The following is a 16,957-nucleotide window of genomic DNA, read 5'->3' as shown; positions in this document are numbered from 1 at the left end:
TATTTAAACAGCTCAACAACGTGACCTACGAGGTATTTACGGACAAACATTCAAACAATAATGGCTGGGAATCGATAGAAGAAGATTTCGATAAGTATCCTTATGATCATCCATAATAAATGAATTTATCTACTTATTCGTTTTATTTATTATCAATGTACAATGGTAATGTATCCACATTTATATACCTAGATTTCACGCTTAGAACCATGAGCCATATGAATTACAGAGACGCTGTTATATAAGCGTCTTTGACTATTCATAATGCAATAAATTATTATTTTGCTCCAAAACTCAACCACTTTTAAAAACTACAGTAGCATAGTATTACCATTGTATAGTATACAATACAGCCAAGTGGCCTATATTAATAGCCTATTTGGAAAGCTTTACTTCTAGATTAGTCTTAATGAACCATATTTTTGTACACCATAATGAAATACTATAATAAATATATCAGATGCTATGTGCGATAAGTGCTAATAAACATAGAGAATTCTGATTTTAACGAGTTGATAGCAACTATATGCCAATTATAATATGCATTCAGCGTAAATAAGTATAAAGTGCTATCGTTTCAATATGATTGTATAAGATTGTTAGAGCGGTGTTGGCCTAGTGGCTCTAACGTGCGACTCTCAACCATGAGACTTTATTTCTATGTGCGCATTTAACATTTGCTCGAACGGTGAGGGAAAACATCGTGAGGAAACCGACATATCTTACCTACTTGCATATTAGTAGCACCACTGATTTATTTATTACAGACTAGATAGACGAATGCATATTATAAGTATAAAAGAGTAAACTAAAAATTTAAATTATAAATATCGTTATCGTTATATTCTGTGGGTAAAAAATGTTCTTTTTTTATTATGAGGTTTAATTTCGTGACATACACAGGGTAATAAGAGGCATTTCAACTTTAACAACGAATTTATTTCACTAGGTGCTGAATAAATAAGCCTTAATACATATCCTTACAATAACTTATTTAATCTCATAAAAAAGTCGACGGGCTCGCGCTTAAAAATACCTCAGTTAGTTAACAGGTTGAGCAATTTAAATCAGTCTTAAAAACAATTTTGCACGCAATGCTTCAAATTTCAAACCGGAAATTTGTAGAAGGAGCAAACAAGAAGGGTCTAGGTCCAGAAATTTAAAACATTGCGGCCAATTCACTAGCTAAATGTCAGATCACCACGCTAACAAACACAGAATCGGATCAAGGCTTGCGTGGTAATCTGACATTTAGCATATTTAGAACTAAACGAACGCCACTTGATCCAATCATAATCCCGATGTCCAATTCTGTCATTGATTTGCCGGCATAGTCATTGATGGGCTAAACATCGGCATCTCCGCCATATTTTGAGGTAAAGCGTAATAGGGCATCGGCATGGACGAGGCGCTTAGGGGCGGTGGTCCGAGGCCGAATATGTATTTGACGTACTGCGCGAGCTTCCATATAAAATTGGACGTCTCTGGTACCCTGCATCATATTATATTAATTATTATAAACATGTAAATATCAATTCAAATGATTCCCTTGTGATTAAACTTATGACCCATTTAAATAATAAATGCTTGGGCTAAGCCTATCATGCAACGAATCATTATCATTGATATTTACAGAGATCTTTTCCCAAATAAATACATTCTAATTTACAATTAGGATGTCATACCCGTCACCAATGATACAAAAATTATATTAGTGTTGATTATGGTTTATGTAAGAAATGAACGGTTGGGTGAATTATGGTTTTCTGTTTTATTGCCTGTTTCTTTGTGTTCAGAATCGTAAGAAGGCTTTTGCTTTCTTCTTTTCTTCTTCTTTTTAAGTTTAGTTTTTTTGAAATCGTGGCTGAAGACTTTTACTATGCCTTCATGGACTTCAACGAAATCATCAAATAAGTCCAAACAATACATCAACAAGTTGTATGTAAACGTGTAATAAAATGGTGGCTCACCTTTTGGTTTCAGCGCAGATTTTATTAAGTTATCGAGGTAGTCTTTGGCATTACTAATGTTATTTAAAAACTCTGATTCTTTCTTCTTTGAACGTGTTTCTAGATGAACTTTTTTGTCTAACTCATATTCTCCAAAATCTATACTACGTTTTGGTCGTTTACGCTTTTTCTTCAGTACCTTTTTTATTTTGGACTCAGTTTTGTTATTTTCTTCAGTTTTAAAACTTTCTGGCTTAAATACAATAATTGGTTTCCATTCACTAGGCTCCGGAGCTAAAGTGACGTTGCTAATTTCGATAGTTACATTAGCCTTCAACTCTGTTTTTCTATACGGTAGTAATCTACTATTGTTGGGTCTCATTAAAAACATGGCTGGATTGACATAGTATTTTACTCGAGGATAATAATATGTGCGAGGATAGTTATATTTATACTTTTTACTTTTTATATAGTCTAAAAAATCCTTATTATATTTAAGCCTGTTTAAGTCAAGTTTCAATTCTGTGTATTTCTTTGGTCTTTGTCTAGGTATTTTTTTATAGTATGACATCTTTCTTTGGGCTATATGTCTAGGTTGAGGTAGTAAAATTTCCCTCGGCCTTTTCGTTTTTTCTTCTACATCGTCAACGCTTTTAGCAGTCGAAACATCAGATTTAAGTCCTCTGAAATTTGCTGGTATTGCGCCGTAGAAAATACTCGCTATCGGGTCGACGAAGCTTCTTATTTGGCTTACGACTGGCTCTAAAAACTTGAGCAGACTTGACTTACCATCCCATCGTTCTGCTGCTCGCGTCGAGTTAGCTAGCACAGATGGCGCCTGCTGCGACTGCTGAGCACTGGGGTCGTTCGATTGCAGAATTTCGTGAGTGTGTGTCTGTGAGCCCATTCCAGATGGACTGTACATCTCAGGGGAACCAAACTGTTGGCTCATTCCGCTTACGGAGTATGCGTGCGATGAGGCGCTCGGAAAATCAATTGGGTATTGCGAGTAAAGGAATGGATGATTTTGCAAACCGGCGCTGGAATTTAAATATGTATAATAAGTAACTGTTAGAAGCTAACAGCCTTGTCAACAGTCGTCCGTCGATTAGTTGCAGTGTCACGTCCTTCGTCAAATGTCAAATCTCGTCCGAGGGAACTTCTCAATTATGTAATAAATCAAGATGTTCTTCGTCAGTCCTTATCAAAATTCCATTATCTTGAGTGATATTGAAAATACAATGACGTCGGATATTCAATAAAAATATTTAGATTCTCAGATATCCAATTCCCAAATATTAGGACAACAGTTCTGTTTGTTAAATGCTTTTAAGCAAATAATAAGTAATAAATAATAGATAATAAAATTGCTTACATTTGAATGAAAATTACTGTATTCGTTTCGCTAATTGAAATAATTACAAAAGCGAAAACAGTTAAAATAATCCGCATTCACGCGACTCGTAGAAAGTCGTTACAATATGTATTTAACCAATGAAGCAAGATGAAATTCTTTGCTTTTTATTTCCACTTAGTCGTCACGTCAGCAGTCGGTGAAATCAGGCCATGTATGTGCAAAGTATGCGTGTAGCCAAGTCAATATGCCATGTCCGTCATGCTTACTATTACTAGTATAATCGAAATTGTTGCAAAGATACATATCAATTTTAGGTGGTTTCATGATATTTAAATACGTTGTATTTCTTAGGTTGTCTTAGTACATAGGCAAGATTAAATTTTAATAAAAATCTACTTGATATAATGATATCATCGTTTTTTGTAAAAGGTTTGAACATTCAATTTCCTTTTTACAAAACAAATTCTGGATGCTTTAAAATATATGATGGTTAGTTAATTTTATTTTACTAAAACACTTGTAGTTTTAAGTCATTATTAAACAAATTTTGCAACAACCTCGATTTCCATTATACTATTTCTACGATTTTTAACAGAGCGCTTGAATTTTTTTTCTCTTTATTTTACCAAATAATATAGAATATTACAATATGTTACATTAGAAAACCACTGTGGTTTATATTAATGTAACCATAGCAGTATTGTTTAGGAGAATTAAAAAGCCAAATGGATAGAGAATGTTTCATGCAAAAAACACAGACTTAAAAATACCCACGAAAAATCGGCGCTACAAGGATAGATGTTTTTGAAATTTTCTCTTAATCAGTGTCTAAACACTTTTATCCCCACTAAAAGCTTTGAGGAAATGGCTGTTTATTTCGGAAAAGTGTTCAATAGAACTCAATGTCGCTCATTATTCGGTAAAATTAAATTATTTTTGCTTTTATTAATTTTGAGAGCATGCTATTAAAGACTAATTAACATTGATTAAGCTGGTTTCATTGAAACAAAATTAAATACATTAATTTTTTTTAACAAAAACCGTCATTAATATACTATAAATGTGTTTTAATTATTTTTTTTATACAAGAGGCCAAACGAGCCTGCGTGACGCCAAAAACTGCCGACACTAAATATGGGCAGTCATCACAGCCCATTTTTAGTGGGTGCGTTGTCGGCCTTCGAACTATTACTAGTCAAATTTATAAACTTGGTACTAATTAAACTTGTTAGAGAATTTTATTATAAGGCATTACAAACGCTCTTGATAAAATGTTTTTTAAATCTTTATGAAAATATATACTAACTCGAATTCTTAATATCTTAAGAAGCTATACAATTTGAAGTTAAACGTGAAACAAGTACAATGTATTGATTAAACTTCATAAATATTTACAGGCGTAATTAATTTTTGAATAAATTATGTAAACTACATGTTCAGTCTTGCACTTTCTTTATACATCTGGCTTCCGTTTCCTAATAATTAAAAAAACAACTAAAGTCACAAAAACATAATTTTGCGAAATATCTAATTAACTTAATATATTATCATCATATTAACTACCATAACCATACCATAACCATTTAAGTACCAATTTTAGCACCTTATTTAACTTATAATATTTTTCATAAATAGACCTCTTCGCCCTTTACTTATGAAAAATATAGGTTGATTAATAGAATTAGTCATAAGTTTCAGAGCACATATAGTTTTGCTGTTATGGAATTTCATTAAACACAACTTATGATAACACAATTCTTGTGACTAACATTGAAGAAGTATACATGAAGCTAGTAGTATAAGCTCTCGATACGTATCTTGGCCAGAATTTGCGTTTGTTAGATCATATGTAACAGAAAAGGCTTATATCAACTGTTGCGCAATTCTGGCCAACTTATATTCCAAGAGTCACGTTGAACGGATCACGTTAGCAATTTCTTGAGGCTTTCACGGCAAACATTTTTTTGAACACCAAATTTTATTTTAAGTCTAGGAAGTTTGGAATGCCTTAAAATATTACAATATACGTGATATTTATGCAATCTGAGTCAAAGTCTAAAATCTACAACAATCTAGATTTGGGTTTAGTCTTGTCAAACTGTCAACGTCACATCTGTTTTTGTCATAACAAATTTACATTATATTTTGTATGAAAATTCAACTCACCCGCCGGTATAATTCTCATACAACTTCTTGGCAGCCATTCCAACAGTCACCAGCAGGGCTAGCTTGCTAGCCAGGAAGGCCTTGATCGTGATGACTGCTACCACCGCCAGCGAGAAGATAGCGATCGCGGCTGACTTCATTCCGAATAAGAGAGGGATCACCGCTTGCATGACTTTTCGTTTGTGTCGCCGTCCTGAAAGATAAATTAAATTAAAATTCGTCGACAAATTTTTCATGGCGTAGACGTAGAGGGACGGGCCATTATGGTCTAGGATGTCGGGATACCGATTCGAAACTCTAGGCCACAATAAAATAACACACATACATAGTTAGTTGGTAAAGAAATAAAGAAAAACCAGTATGAAAATGTTGATTTTTAGATGTCAACCAAGTAGAGGATATTGGATAAAGACAAATGAATCAAGTTATTTTCAAGTAAATATGAAAAGTCCGTTCTTGTTGAACTGAAAGCTACTAATGATAAATTATAGCTTCTTATAGGGCACTTACAAAATAAGTAAAAAATTTCGGATGTATGAAACTACAGTCAACAAGTCAACTGATGTATAAAGATGTGAAAGGAAAGTAAAATTAATTCAGCAATTAATATTTACACAATTGTATAACTTTTAAAGAAGAAAAAGAAAGATATATATTTATATTGAATATTCGTAGTGTAAATTATCACATTTTGGAATATGTGTTTACATTCTACAGACCTACATAAGATTTAAAAAATGTATTAATAAGCCAAGGAACAAAATTATAAAATTTATATTTTCACTCTGTAGATGTCCTAGATTACCAGATTAAAAAAAAATCAACTCCCGACCGATCACCAACGGCCACGGCGGCCTATTTCAGCGGACACAAATCAACTGCGCATTAATATTAAAGAATATAAGTGTATGCGTACTGTACTTTCTATTCCCTCACTATTACAATAGGAAATAGTTCAGGACTTTTTAACATCCGGCTTCATTCAATTAACCTGTATGAACATTTACAAAGCGGAATGTTTTTTTTTTAATTTAATTAATATGAGTCCATCATTACGTCGCATATTATTTTAATTTATATATTTGCGTGGCAATTAATATGTGGCTGGTATACGGACATCTTAATTAAAAAGGAATTAGAGATATGACAGACCAGACATAATTCAGAATTTCTTCCGAAATAAGACCTCGAATATTTCTAATTCTCTATCTAACTCTTTTTCCCGCAGTCTTATCTCATTAATGATACTACATAGAATGCCAGAAAGAACTAATACTTCGCAATTATATTTTCTCCTTGCAAACTTATATTATTATAACACTCAGCAATAAATCTCTCGATAATAACCAATATCTGAGATCTCGAAACAATAAAACTTCCTATAAAAATTGTCGATAATTTATGAAGCCTTCAAGAATAAACACTTGTTTACAAAGTTGCAAAAACATGATCGTATAAATTTATGAACTGAAGAATTATATTGTAGCCATAACAATATACGTAGGTAGAACTGTAACTTATAATAAATTCAAAAGTGTGAGAAACAATTTTATGACATATAACTACCTAAAATAATACGCATTTATTACTTGTTCTAAATTACTATAGTACTAATCGATAATTGAATGGAACTATTGAAGATACCTTCATACATCAATTTCCTAAATACTTTCATCGTCTGCGAATTTTATAAGTAAGTTTTAGTTAGTTAGCGTATCAGCGTATTTCAATAAATAAATAAATCACTTTATGTATTATTGCAGTAATGGGTTGGCTACTGCCCCAATATATAAACGGCCTTACCCCTTGTGAATTAAATAATATACATAAGAATAATAATCATAAAAGTTAATTGACACTTTACATATTGTTAACAGATTTGATCAATTGTGTCATTTTGATATTATCGAAATTTAAACGAATAAAATACTTATTGTGAATTCTATAACTATGGTGTAAATTAGTATCTGTAAAAACCTCTGAACCTCTTCCGCGATTTCAATTTTACTAAAACCACGTTGTTCATATTTTTAACCAAAATCTCATCAAAATCGAACAAACATCTCAAACAAACCTTTCTCCAACGATAAAGGTTGAATGTTGCGTTTAATTTTAACACGCATGTCTGGTAAATCCCATCTCAATTTTCTAAGGCTTTTGGAAATACGATGAAAACAAGTAAGTACCTATGCATAATAAATAAAAGGGAACAAATCCCCAGCGAATCCAATGAACGGGATTGTTTATTTCCAGTTTAAGTGGTACAGACGCAAACATACTACATATTTTTCATGAATTTTCCGCCTTCTATTTCTCGCAAACATGCCGGTACTTTAATTGCTCGGCATATTTATTCAGGCGTTTAACAAATGACAAATTTTACCGCCTATGTTTGTGTAATACTAATAAGGCTCAATGCTGAAATTTATAACATTTTTTAAACTATATACATATAAAAGTTATTAGGCCTAATAACTCACAGTAGTAACTTACATTAAGCCTATTAAACTCACCATACATTGAGGTACAATATCATGCGGGGCTAAGAGTATAAACTCAGCAGGTTACGAGAAATTCTTCTCTATACATGAAAACGCACTCAACTTACAAATGACGTATTCAGATTAGTCTCAGTGCGACTAAGGAAAAGAGTTTTCTCAAATTTTAAAAGCTTTTTAAAGCAAGACCTTTTATATAAGACGCAGTTTTATAACTAAAATTTATTGGCTTCTTCTTAAGAGGCTCTCTAGTTAGTTGATAAAACATCAAATTATGTTATTTATAACCATTACAGCTGTAGATAAAACTTCTGGTTTAACCTTTTATGTAAACGAGTATGGATAAATTATTAGTTCTATTGGAGTCTAGTCTAGAGTCTAGAATTCGATTTAATGAGCATTTCGTTGAAATAGCATACTATATACAGTACACAGGATAATAATATCAAATTACTCACTGATACGTTTTGGTGTTTTGTCTTGTGGTACTTCTTCCTCCACCTTGCTGTTTGATTTCTTCGGAGCTTCATCCGAAACATCTGAAATTATAGATTTAAAATCAGCATAATAAACGAATCAAGTAGAGCCGATCAGTGTTGGCCTAGTTTCTTTTGCGTGCGAACCTAATCCCTGAGTTCGTCGGTCCGATCCCTTGCTGTGTACCAATGGATGTTCATTCTATATGTGCATTTGACATTCGCTCGAACTGTAAATGAAAACATCGTGAAGAAACCGGCTTTACTTAGACCAAAAAAATTGACAGCATGGCAAGGGCAGGGCATAGGATGCTGATCATATATATGCCTAAAAGACAAAAAATGATTATGAAACAGATAACTGAGGCCTAGACCTAAAAAGGCTGTAGCACCACTTATTTATAATTTTATTAAAAGAAGCAAAATGCGTACAAATATCGTTCTAAGATGTTACTTACGAGTTTGCCTGTGCATTAGCTTAGAAAGATAGATACTTAGCTACAAAATTTAATGAACGGTGTCACAGTTTGCTATTAAGTTTTTACAAGGTGTATTTTACATATTTGTTTTATTCCTTTACAATAAATAAATTTTGATTCTGATTTTAAGTGTAATGAAACATATAGATAACACTTAAAAGTTGAACAGATGCAGTTTAATTTATTAATTTTATCTGTTTAGAAAGTAGACTAAGTAGCCAAGTACCTAATGAAACAAAATTAGGCTCTATAGTAAGGTAACATAAAAATATATTCAAGTTACCTACTATATAGATAATAAAAAGGCAAGTTGATTTAGCTTTAAAAATTGGTAAAAGAAAGAATGTTTTAGGCCGTCGGGATTCCAGTCCAACTTCGATTTACGTAAATTTTTTCGACCTCGGCTTTATTCTTCGTTTGTAATAAACGGAATATTAAAATACACTTTCCATAAATAATCTATAGCATATTTAAAAATATTGTTATTTTGGTATAAATACTAAGGGAATATTAATTTTATTTATCACAACTGAGATGAAAAGCTTTAAATTTTGTTGGTCGAGATGATCATCTAGATTGTCTAATAATTGTTGAATATATTAAAGTAATCATGGCAGTACATACAATGTTTATACTGCTTAAATAGCAGAATACCATTTTGTTCTAGTAAAGTAACATCATGGTGACTGGATCAACGACAAAACAATAAAAATGTTCGTACGTTAGTTAACAAAAATAATATATTCAAATTTCGAATGGTAATTGATAGTCTACGAGAGATTTAACTACTTGCTATTTAGGTATAAAACTGTTCCATTGTTCATCTCGAATAGCTCGTGAGTGTTAATAATTTACTACAACGCAAACTTGATATATCTTTATTTGTTACGCACTTATAAAATTGTAAGATTTTGTGGTTTTATAAAAAATAACAGGATTATGAATTTTTATCCCTAATTTTATTTTCTGATATATTGAATATTTACATTACAAAATGGATCTGGTGAAGTTTGAGTTTCTAAAATTTACATACTGGGAGTCATTAATTAAGAATAAACTTTCAGTTAAGTATATAAGAATTGTCTATGGTGGAAATAATTGTGGATACAATTTCACTGCCTTCCTTAATTCAGTTATAAATTAATCATAACTGAGTAACACCATTATTTGAGATTAACAACAGTAAGATACAAAAATAGATGAATTTGAGAACGCCTGTTTATGTCGTAAAACCCGATTTTATTTCGACTTTGTGGTCATATTAACTGTAGACTTAAAATCCTTCAAGCTGTGTTGGCCTATTTGCTTCAACGAGCGAATCTTTTCCCAAACGAAGCAGGCTGTGCACCAATTGGGTATCTGTATATGTCCGAAATTAACACCCTCTGGCACGGTAAAGATAAACACCGTAAGGCGTGTCTTAGACCCAAATATAAGTGTGTCAGGCACAGCAGGCTACTAGAAAAACATTTTCACGAAACAGCTTCAGATATCTAAGATCTACCCTTAAAATGTTGACGCCACTGCATTATTTGAAGGGAAACTTGTTTATCGATGTAGGAAATAAATTAACCGGTACATTTTTCGGTTACGCGTCATCTTTTTTTGTTAGGGGCAGGGTTGATTCGAAGAGATTCGAAGCTATTAATAACAAAAATATGTAATAACGATAACAATGATAGTAATAATTCTTTTACAATTAATAAAATTTTGTAATAATCTTAGTAGTAATAAGGTAAAATGAAACAATTGTATAATTTGCATTCATGTATAAGATATAAAATTCCTTTTGTTAAACTTTATGAAATGTATATATCCAATTTTACACATAAAATTTTTATTTTACTTTTTTATTTTACACAAAACATTTACTTGAAAAGTTGCATATAGTAAATGTTATTTCGAAAAACCATGTGTACACGCCCACTTTTTATGTGAAGGTATAAAAACAAAGTTCTGACAAACCGATTAACTATACTATAATATTATATTCTTTACTCCAGGGGATACCGCAGGTTAAACTAAAATTTATGAAACACCCAGGGGTTTCCTAGATACTCGGGCAAATGGTAATAAATTTTACGGCGCTGTAAATTTTAGGTTCTATGTTCGCATAATATGAGCACCCAAGAGATCACCGCTTTTATCGAAAATAAATATTATGAATTATGTCGGAAATCCATTAATTATAAAAGTTTTTTATGTGTTTTAGTGAATACCTTAATACATTCATAGGCATGAAAATGCATGAATAAAATAAGATTTAAATTATCATCAACAAATACTTTATTCACTTGTATAACTTAGATCACATAGAGTTATTTATTTTGACAATTTTCATACATTAATATAGTAAATATGTTAAATCTTTAGTAAGAATTAGGTTTTAAGTAGCAATTATAAAATAACTTGTCATATATTTTAACTTTGTAAGTCATTGTCAAATATTTAAACTATTAAGTACGGAAGTTACTAGTAGTTTGTACAAGTTTTGTCAAAATTTATTGTATTTGACATACGGAAGTCATACTTAGCGCTAAGGCTCCACTGGACCTGCCTAAATTTGAATATAAGCACAAAAAGTGAGTTTTATGTGACTGTTATTTGTAATAGTTCCATCACTAATAATTTTAAAAAAAATATCATTTATTAGATAATATAGCAATTGAACAATAATATAATTCAAAATTATGTTATCGATCATTTGCTATTGAGAATTTCTCAATAGCAAATGATCGAAATCGTGTAAATAAAATATAAATAAATATATTATATTTTTAATGAATACTTCGGTTTATAATTGAAACTGACTGCCATCCATAAGCACTTATAACTCAAGAAAGCCAGTATTGAGTTGCAACCTTTTAGAACAATAGTCTTTAGAAAGGCACTCATATATAACGTACAATTGTATTATTACGTAATTAAAATATATTTTTTTTTTAAAGTATAATTCTTCATTTATAACGTACAATATTTTTCAGAAAACTAAGGTGTTTCGATGGCTTTTCTGTTAACACATGCTCGAAAATGTTTTAAAAGTATTTTATAGAAAGAAAGTGATTTTTAAACATGGAACTAGTAATATAAATTACGTCAGAATTTCACCGAGGATTTTTTTTTAATCAATTGGAATTTGAGATCGTATGAAAGACATTCTCTAGAGAATATAGTATAAAAAGCACAAAACAATCTAATTATCACCCGGATACACAATTCCGTCACAATATCTAATTTTTATGGACTACTTCCTGCAGTCGCGTGAAACAAAGAAAACAGTTTGAATTATTCAAACGCGTGATCTGATTGCAACGAGAAAGATTAAAGGAAATGCAAGAGTTTTGCTTGCTCAGAATTCTGAAAATATACGAATGTTAAATGTGTTTAGATTTGGAAAGTTTAATTTTGTTGAAGAGGATTTTCCGTTCCTACGTGGTTAATGTTTGTGCCGCATAGCGAAGTTTAGGTGTCATAACTTATTTACTCACCGTAAGTTGGTAAATCTGATTTAATAATAATTAAATATGTTGATATGATAATTATTATTAAATCAGATTTACCAACTTACTTAACTTATCGAAGATGATTAGGTAGGTATTATAGCATCCATTACGCCATTACCTTTGATAGAGAACAATATTTAATGTTTATCTTATTAAAATGAATATTAATAAATACATACAAAATATTACGTTTTTTATGAGAAATGACATATTGGTTTGGTATATGAGAAATATTAGCCTACTGGCTTCAGCATGCGAATCACATTCCTGAGGTCGTAGGTTCGATCTACGTCTGTGCACCATTGGACTTTCTTCCTATGTGCACATTGAACATTCGCTCGAACGATGAAGAACGACTGATAATACTTGCCAATGAGATTACTTTTATTTTTAATAACATACTATTAAAACAGTTACAGTTTAACGAAACATAACAACTGCATTTGGTGATAAATAATATGTGCATTATTTTGGGTTACGTGATAAATTTTAATCAAGTTAACTCATTAAAATTCATAAACGATTTTACATAAATTCGGGAACAACATTAATTAACTGCTCGTTAATAAACTTTGTAAAGCGTTATACGATAGTTTGTTGGAAAAACTTTAAAAACAGCTGAATAAAAATACAGTGATTCTTATCCCTGAGGACCTGCCTTTAAATCATTAGCTTTAGACATAGTACAATAAAGGAATAGAGATTATATTATGAGGAAACGAGCACGCTTAAAACATAAAATGTGAAAGTTGCAAACAACTAGTAGTAGTGTACATATAGTGTGTCTATTTTTATAGACAAAAGTTCTCCAGAAAACAAATAAAAGATCTAAGACAAAGACTAACAGATGATTAAGACTCCAGATGGTGTTTTGTTTATTCGTTGGGAAATGCGTTACGCATACTCTCACGCGGTACGGTGCCTGGTGATGAAGGGTTAGGTGGGACTCGCCACTGTGCATACCCACTAAAACCGCACGGCGCCACCAACAATCGCAGGACACGGTAACAGCTTAGCCTTGTCCGCATCGACAGATGGTGTATGCGCTATGTCCCAGTATGTATTGCATATTTTTGACAGACAGGCAGATACGGAATCTTGCTCCAAAAGTTGTGGGTTAGTTAGATAATTAAAGTGGTCATTTAGTATTCAGAAGGTATAATATGTAGAAGCAATTTCAACATCTATTCTAAAGTTCTGTACAGTTTGCTTACTTTGATGAAATAATTATAGAAATTAAATGTGACATTATCTGTCCTATAAATATTTTTTATACTATAAACGTTTATTAATTGTAGAATTATAATCAATTTAAATTGTAAAAATAATATATAAAGTGAAAATATTGAAAGTATCACTTTCCTGATTTCCGTTGAAGTCGAGGAAAATGGTAAAATATCACAATTATTTGGAAAGTGGGAAAGTCATAATTAACACTGTGCCGAGTGACAGTCACGACAGAAATTGAGCTATATTTACAACTATAAAATAATATACAATAACTCAATTTTTTTAATGAAACATATTATACATAATATACGGTATAGCAACGTTATACATAGTATTAAATCAAGCCCCTCTTTTACTATGATTGTCTTTGAGCTGATACTTCTTTTGTTGTATATTATAGTTTTACGTTTAGTAGTACTTACTACTAAACATTGTTAGGTAGTCTACATTTTTGCTAGCCTTTTCCATGGGGAGAAGTTATTCAAAAATCCAATAAGATTAGACATTTAGTATTTATTTATTTATTTTATTTTATTTAGTTTATTATATTAACAAAAAAGTTTGTAAATAATATTTCTTTATTGTTAAACTGACTTAATTATATTATGAAGTGAATGCCAAAATTGGTCCAATATTATTATTAGTATTAGTTCCGAACGCCAATAATATTGCTAGGATAACGAGTTAGTTGCCTATCCGGATTTCTCGGATTCGATTTCCCCCGAGCCAAATCAATTTTAGGTTGGTAAAAAATCGTACGGACTAACCTCTACTGGGAATAGGACTAGTAATTCGTGTTTCTTAATGAGCCATTTGTCTGCAAGTACATGAAATTTTTTATTCATTTCTTGACACAAGATTTAAGATCTCCAATATTGATAATGCAAAAGAACACTGTAGCATAAAATATCGTAATATGCAACGGAAATTAAAATATTTATACTTAGTTATATTATTATTGTAGACATTGCTTTAAATAAAACCTAACGAAGCATAAATTTAATCGTCGAATCTTCTGTCTCTTAGGAGGTTATCTATTGAAGTAGCGTGCAAGTTGTTAATAACTGTATGATCAAGATTACTATTTTTTGTATTTAGTAAATAAATTATGTTAAGACCAATTATTTTATATAATAATTATATAGTGTAAATCAAAAATTCGGTTGTGTATATCTCATTTCAAAAAGGAATTTTGTCTCAAGAATGCTTTTACTAAATATGTTTCCTTTTTGTTACTATTGACCTTGTATCAGTAAAAACGCCAAACGTTACCCAGTTTATACAAGGAAGAAACAAAACTAGAGCGAATTCCCAGAAAACTCATCTAATCCAAAACGGGAATAAAAGAATGTAATCGATGTTTCGCGGACTTTTGTAGCATATCGTTACTCGGTATCACTAGGGTCAATCTTTGTGTGAAGTTTCCGGAAGAAAAAGAGGAAAACCCTTTTACCAGGATAATAAGTTCACATGTTTAAGCGATAAGTGGTGAAACATAATCAAGTTGTTGGGTAAAAATGTATTTTGACGTCAAGTTATTATTTATCTAAAATTATTATTGTGAGACTTCTGAACCGAGCAAATTTATTGTTAGGACAAATTTATCGAACATGTTTATCCAACATTAAGTCGAAGAAAATAAAGTATTTATTTTTATTCTAAAATATTGACAAAACACTAAATGCATATTAAAATCCTCATTTTTTTCCTTTTTCTAATCGTCTATTTCGATATTTGAAATAAAAATATAGTCTACAATATTTTGCGTTTAACTTGAGGTTAATCAATGGTCAGAAATTAGATACAAAATTATGAATTACCTTTAGCAGTCCTGCTTTCATACACCTCCAAGTCTAAGGCGTCACTTTTATCCTCCGTGTTCGAGAATTTGAAGGTAAAATCGTTCCAGTCGAAGCTGATCGCGTGACTCGTGAGTAACCGCGTTAGGGGATCCTTGCTTCTCGCCTGTCTTGCATTTTCTACCGGCTCTATTGTGAATGTGTCAAAAAGCTTCACCGCTTTCCTCTGCCTTATATTCCTAACGAATTCTCTAGTCATAAAGTCTATACATGTTGCGTTATCACTGCAATTTAGTTCAACAAGGGCCCTAGCTTGGCCCACTAAGGCAAACGCGAATAAATATATTAAATTCATTTTGGTCACAGCACAACACGTCACCAATCCATTTGTAGGTCACAGTTGGCACCACCGCCGGTGGTTGCTTCGTCAATGAGCCCCCGTATCGGCTGTTCATGATTTTTATCCCCGGTCACGGCAGAATGACCACATGCAATTTTTTTTCGTGTTCCTATTTATTTGCGAGTAGCACTTTTCTTTCCTTGCGTGTCGATTACTTTCCGTTACGATGACATTGTCTGTGATAAATTTTGTTTCGTTCCTAATTTGAATAATAGTTAATTGCCAAAAAAGCGTTCAATACGTGATAATGCCTGTCATAATTAATTAATATTAAACTAAGAAATTTTATTACTAAGCCATCCGGTTAACAATCAAAAATTATATCGTTTACATTTCAGGATCAAATTTAACGATTTATTTATTTTCATCGAGTTATATCAAAGCGTTTATAATTATCAATTGAAAGCCATAATAACATACAAACTATTTACAAAATGTACGTTATAATAACATATAGACGACAATTTTTGCTCTTTGATTTCATACGTCTTACTAATATGTAACATTATTAATTTTTGAAGAAAACGAATGTTAATAAGAACTATTCATTTTTAAATTGTTTTTATCCTTTGTAGTATTTCCCAATAAGCATATTACAAAGTTTTAATACAGATATATTTTCAATGCTATTTTTTCCTTCAAAATCGCTTCTATGTTATTTTTTCTTATCCGAATAAATAATAAGTTTTTGCAATATTAAATAACATAATCCATTTCATAATTATTAGAACTCACATTTCTGTGCCCTAAACGCATATATTTTTTTCTCGAAAAATAGAACGCACAATAATATAATATATAAATAGATATATAAATAATAGTAATATATAAATAGTAATTGGCCTTTTTGAAAATCTTTTAAATATCGTCGCTATTAATCCTATAATCTTGCGAATAATGTTATCACGGAGAAGACAGAAGCTCAGATTTGTCGATGTTAAATTTGAATTAACATCATTACAGGGTAATGGCTTATTATAATGGTGCTGTGTCTCCAAGGAGAAATATTTGGCAATGTTAATTTACTAGCATTACTGCTTTCTGTATCTATGAAGGATTTTTTTGCGTGTGAATTGTGATGAAATTAGCTATCAAACGTT

At 31.3% G+C, this 16,957-nt stretch overlaps 1 protein-coding gene across 1 annotated transcript; it reads right to left on the bottom strand.

The window, feature by feature from the left end:
• Window positions 1-958: 958 nt before the first annotated feature.
• On the bottom strand, window positions 959-15,812 carry LOC111002013. Its single transcript, XM_022272102.2, has 6 exons — window positions 15,479-15,812; window positions 8,429-8,509; window positions 6,394-6,396; window positions 5,473-5,665; window positions 2,739-2,989; window positions 959-1,492 (listed from the first exon to the last, which is right to left on the bottom strand). Exons 1-6 carry the CDS (start codon window positions 15,810-15,812, stop codon window positions 1,413-1,415), a joined length of 942 nt encoding a protein of 313 aa, XP_022127794.1. The 3' UTR covers window positions 959-1,412.
• Between the last annotated feature and the right edge of the window lie 1,145 nt (window positions 15,813-16,957).

This window comes from Pieris rapae, chromosome 11 (genome assembly GCF_905147795.1).
Source record: "Pieris rapae chromosome 11, ilPieRapa1.1, whole genome shotgun sequence".
Lineage (NCBI taxonomy): Eukaryota > Metazoa > Arthropoda > Insecta > Lepidoptera > Pieridae > Pieris > Pieris rapae.
This window is presented reverse-complemented; position numbering and strand designations above follow the sequence as displayed.

What these genes read in the sequence shown, in the direction of transcription:
- LOC111002013 (XM_022272102.2), bottom strand. Translation starts at nt 15,812, where the DNA reads ATGAATTTAATATATTTATTCGCGTTTGCCTTAGTGGGCCAAGCTAGG. An exon ending in TATGAGAATTATACCGGCGG is followed by an intron (nt 2,990 to 5,472) that starts GTGAGTTGAATT and finishes TTTAAATTCCAG; the next exon opens with CGCCGGTTTGCAAAATCATC. An exon ending in AGCAGCAGAACGATGGGATG is followed by an intron (nt 1,493 to 2,738) that starts GTAAGTCAAGTC and finishes AATATGATGCAG; the next exon opens with GGTACCAGAGACGTCCAATT.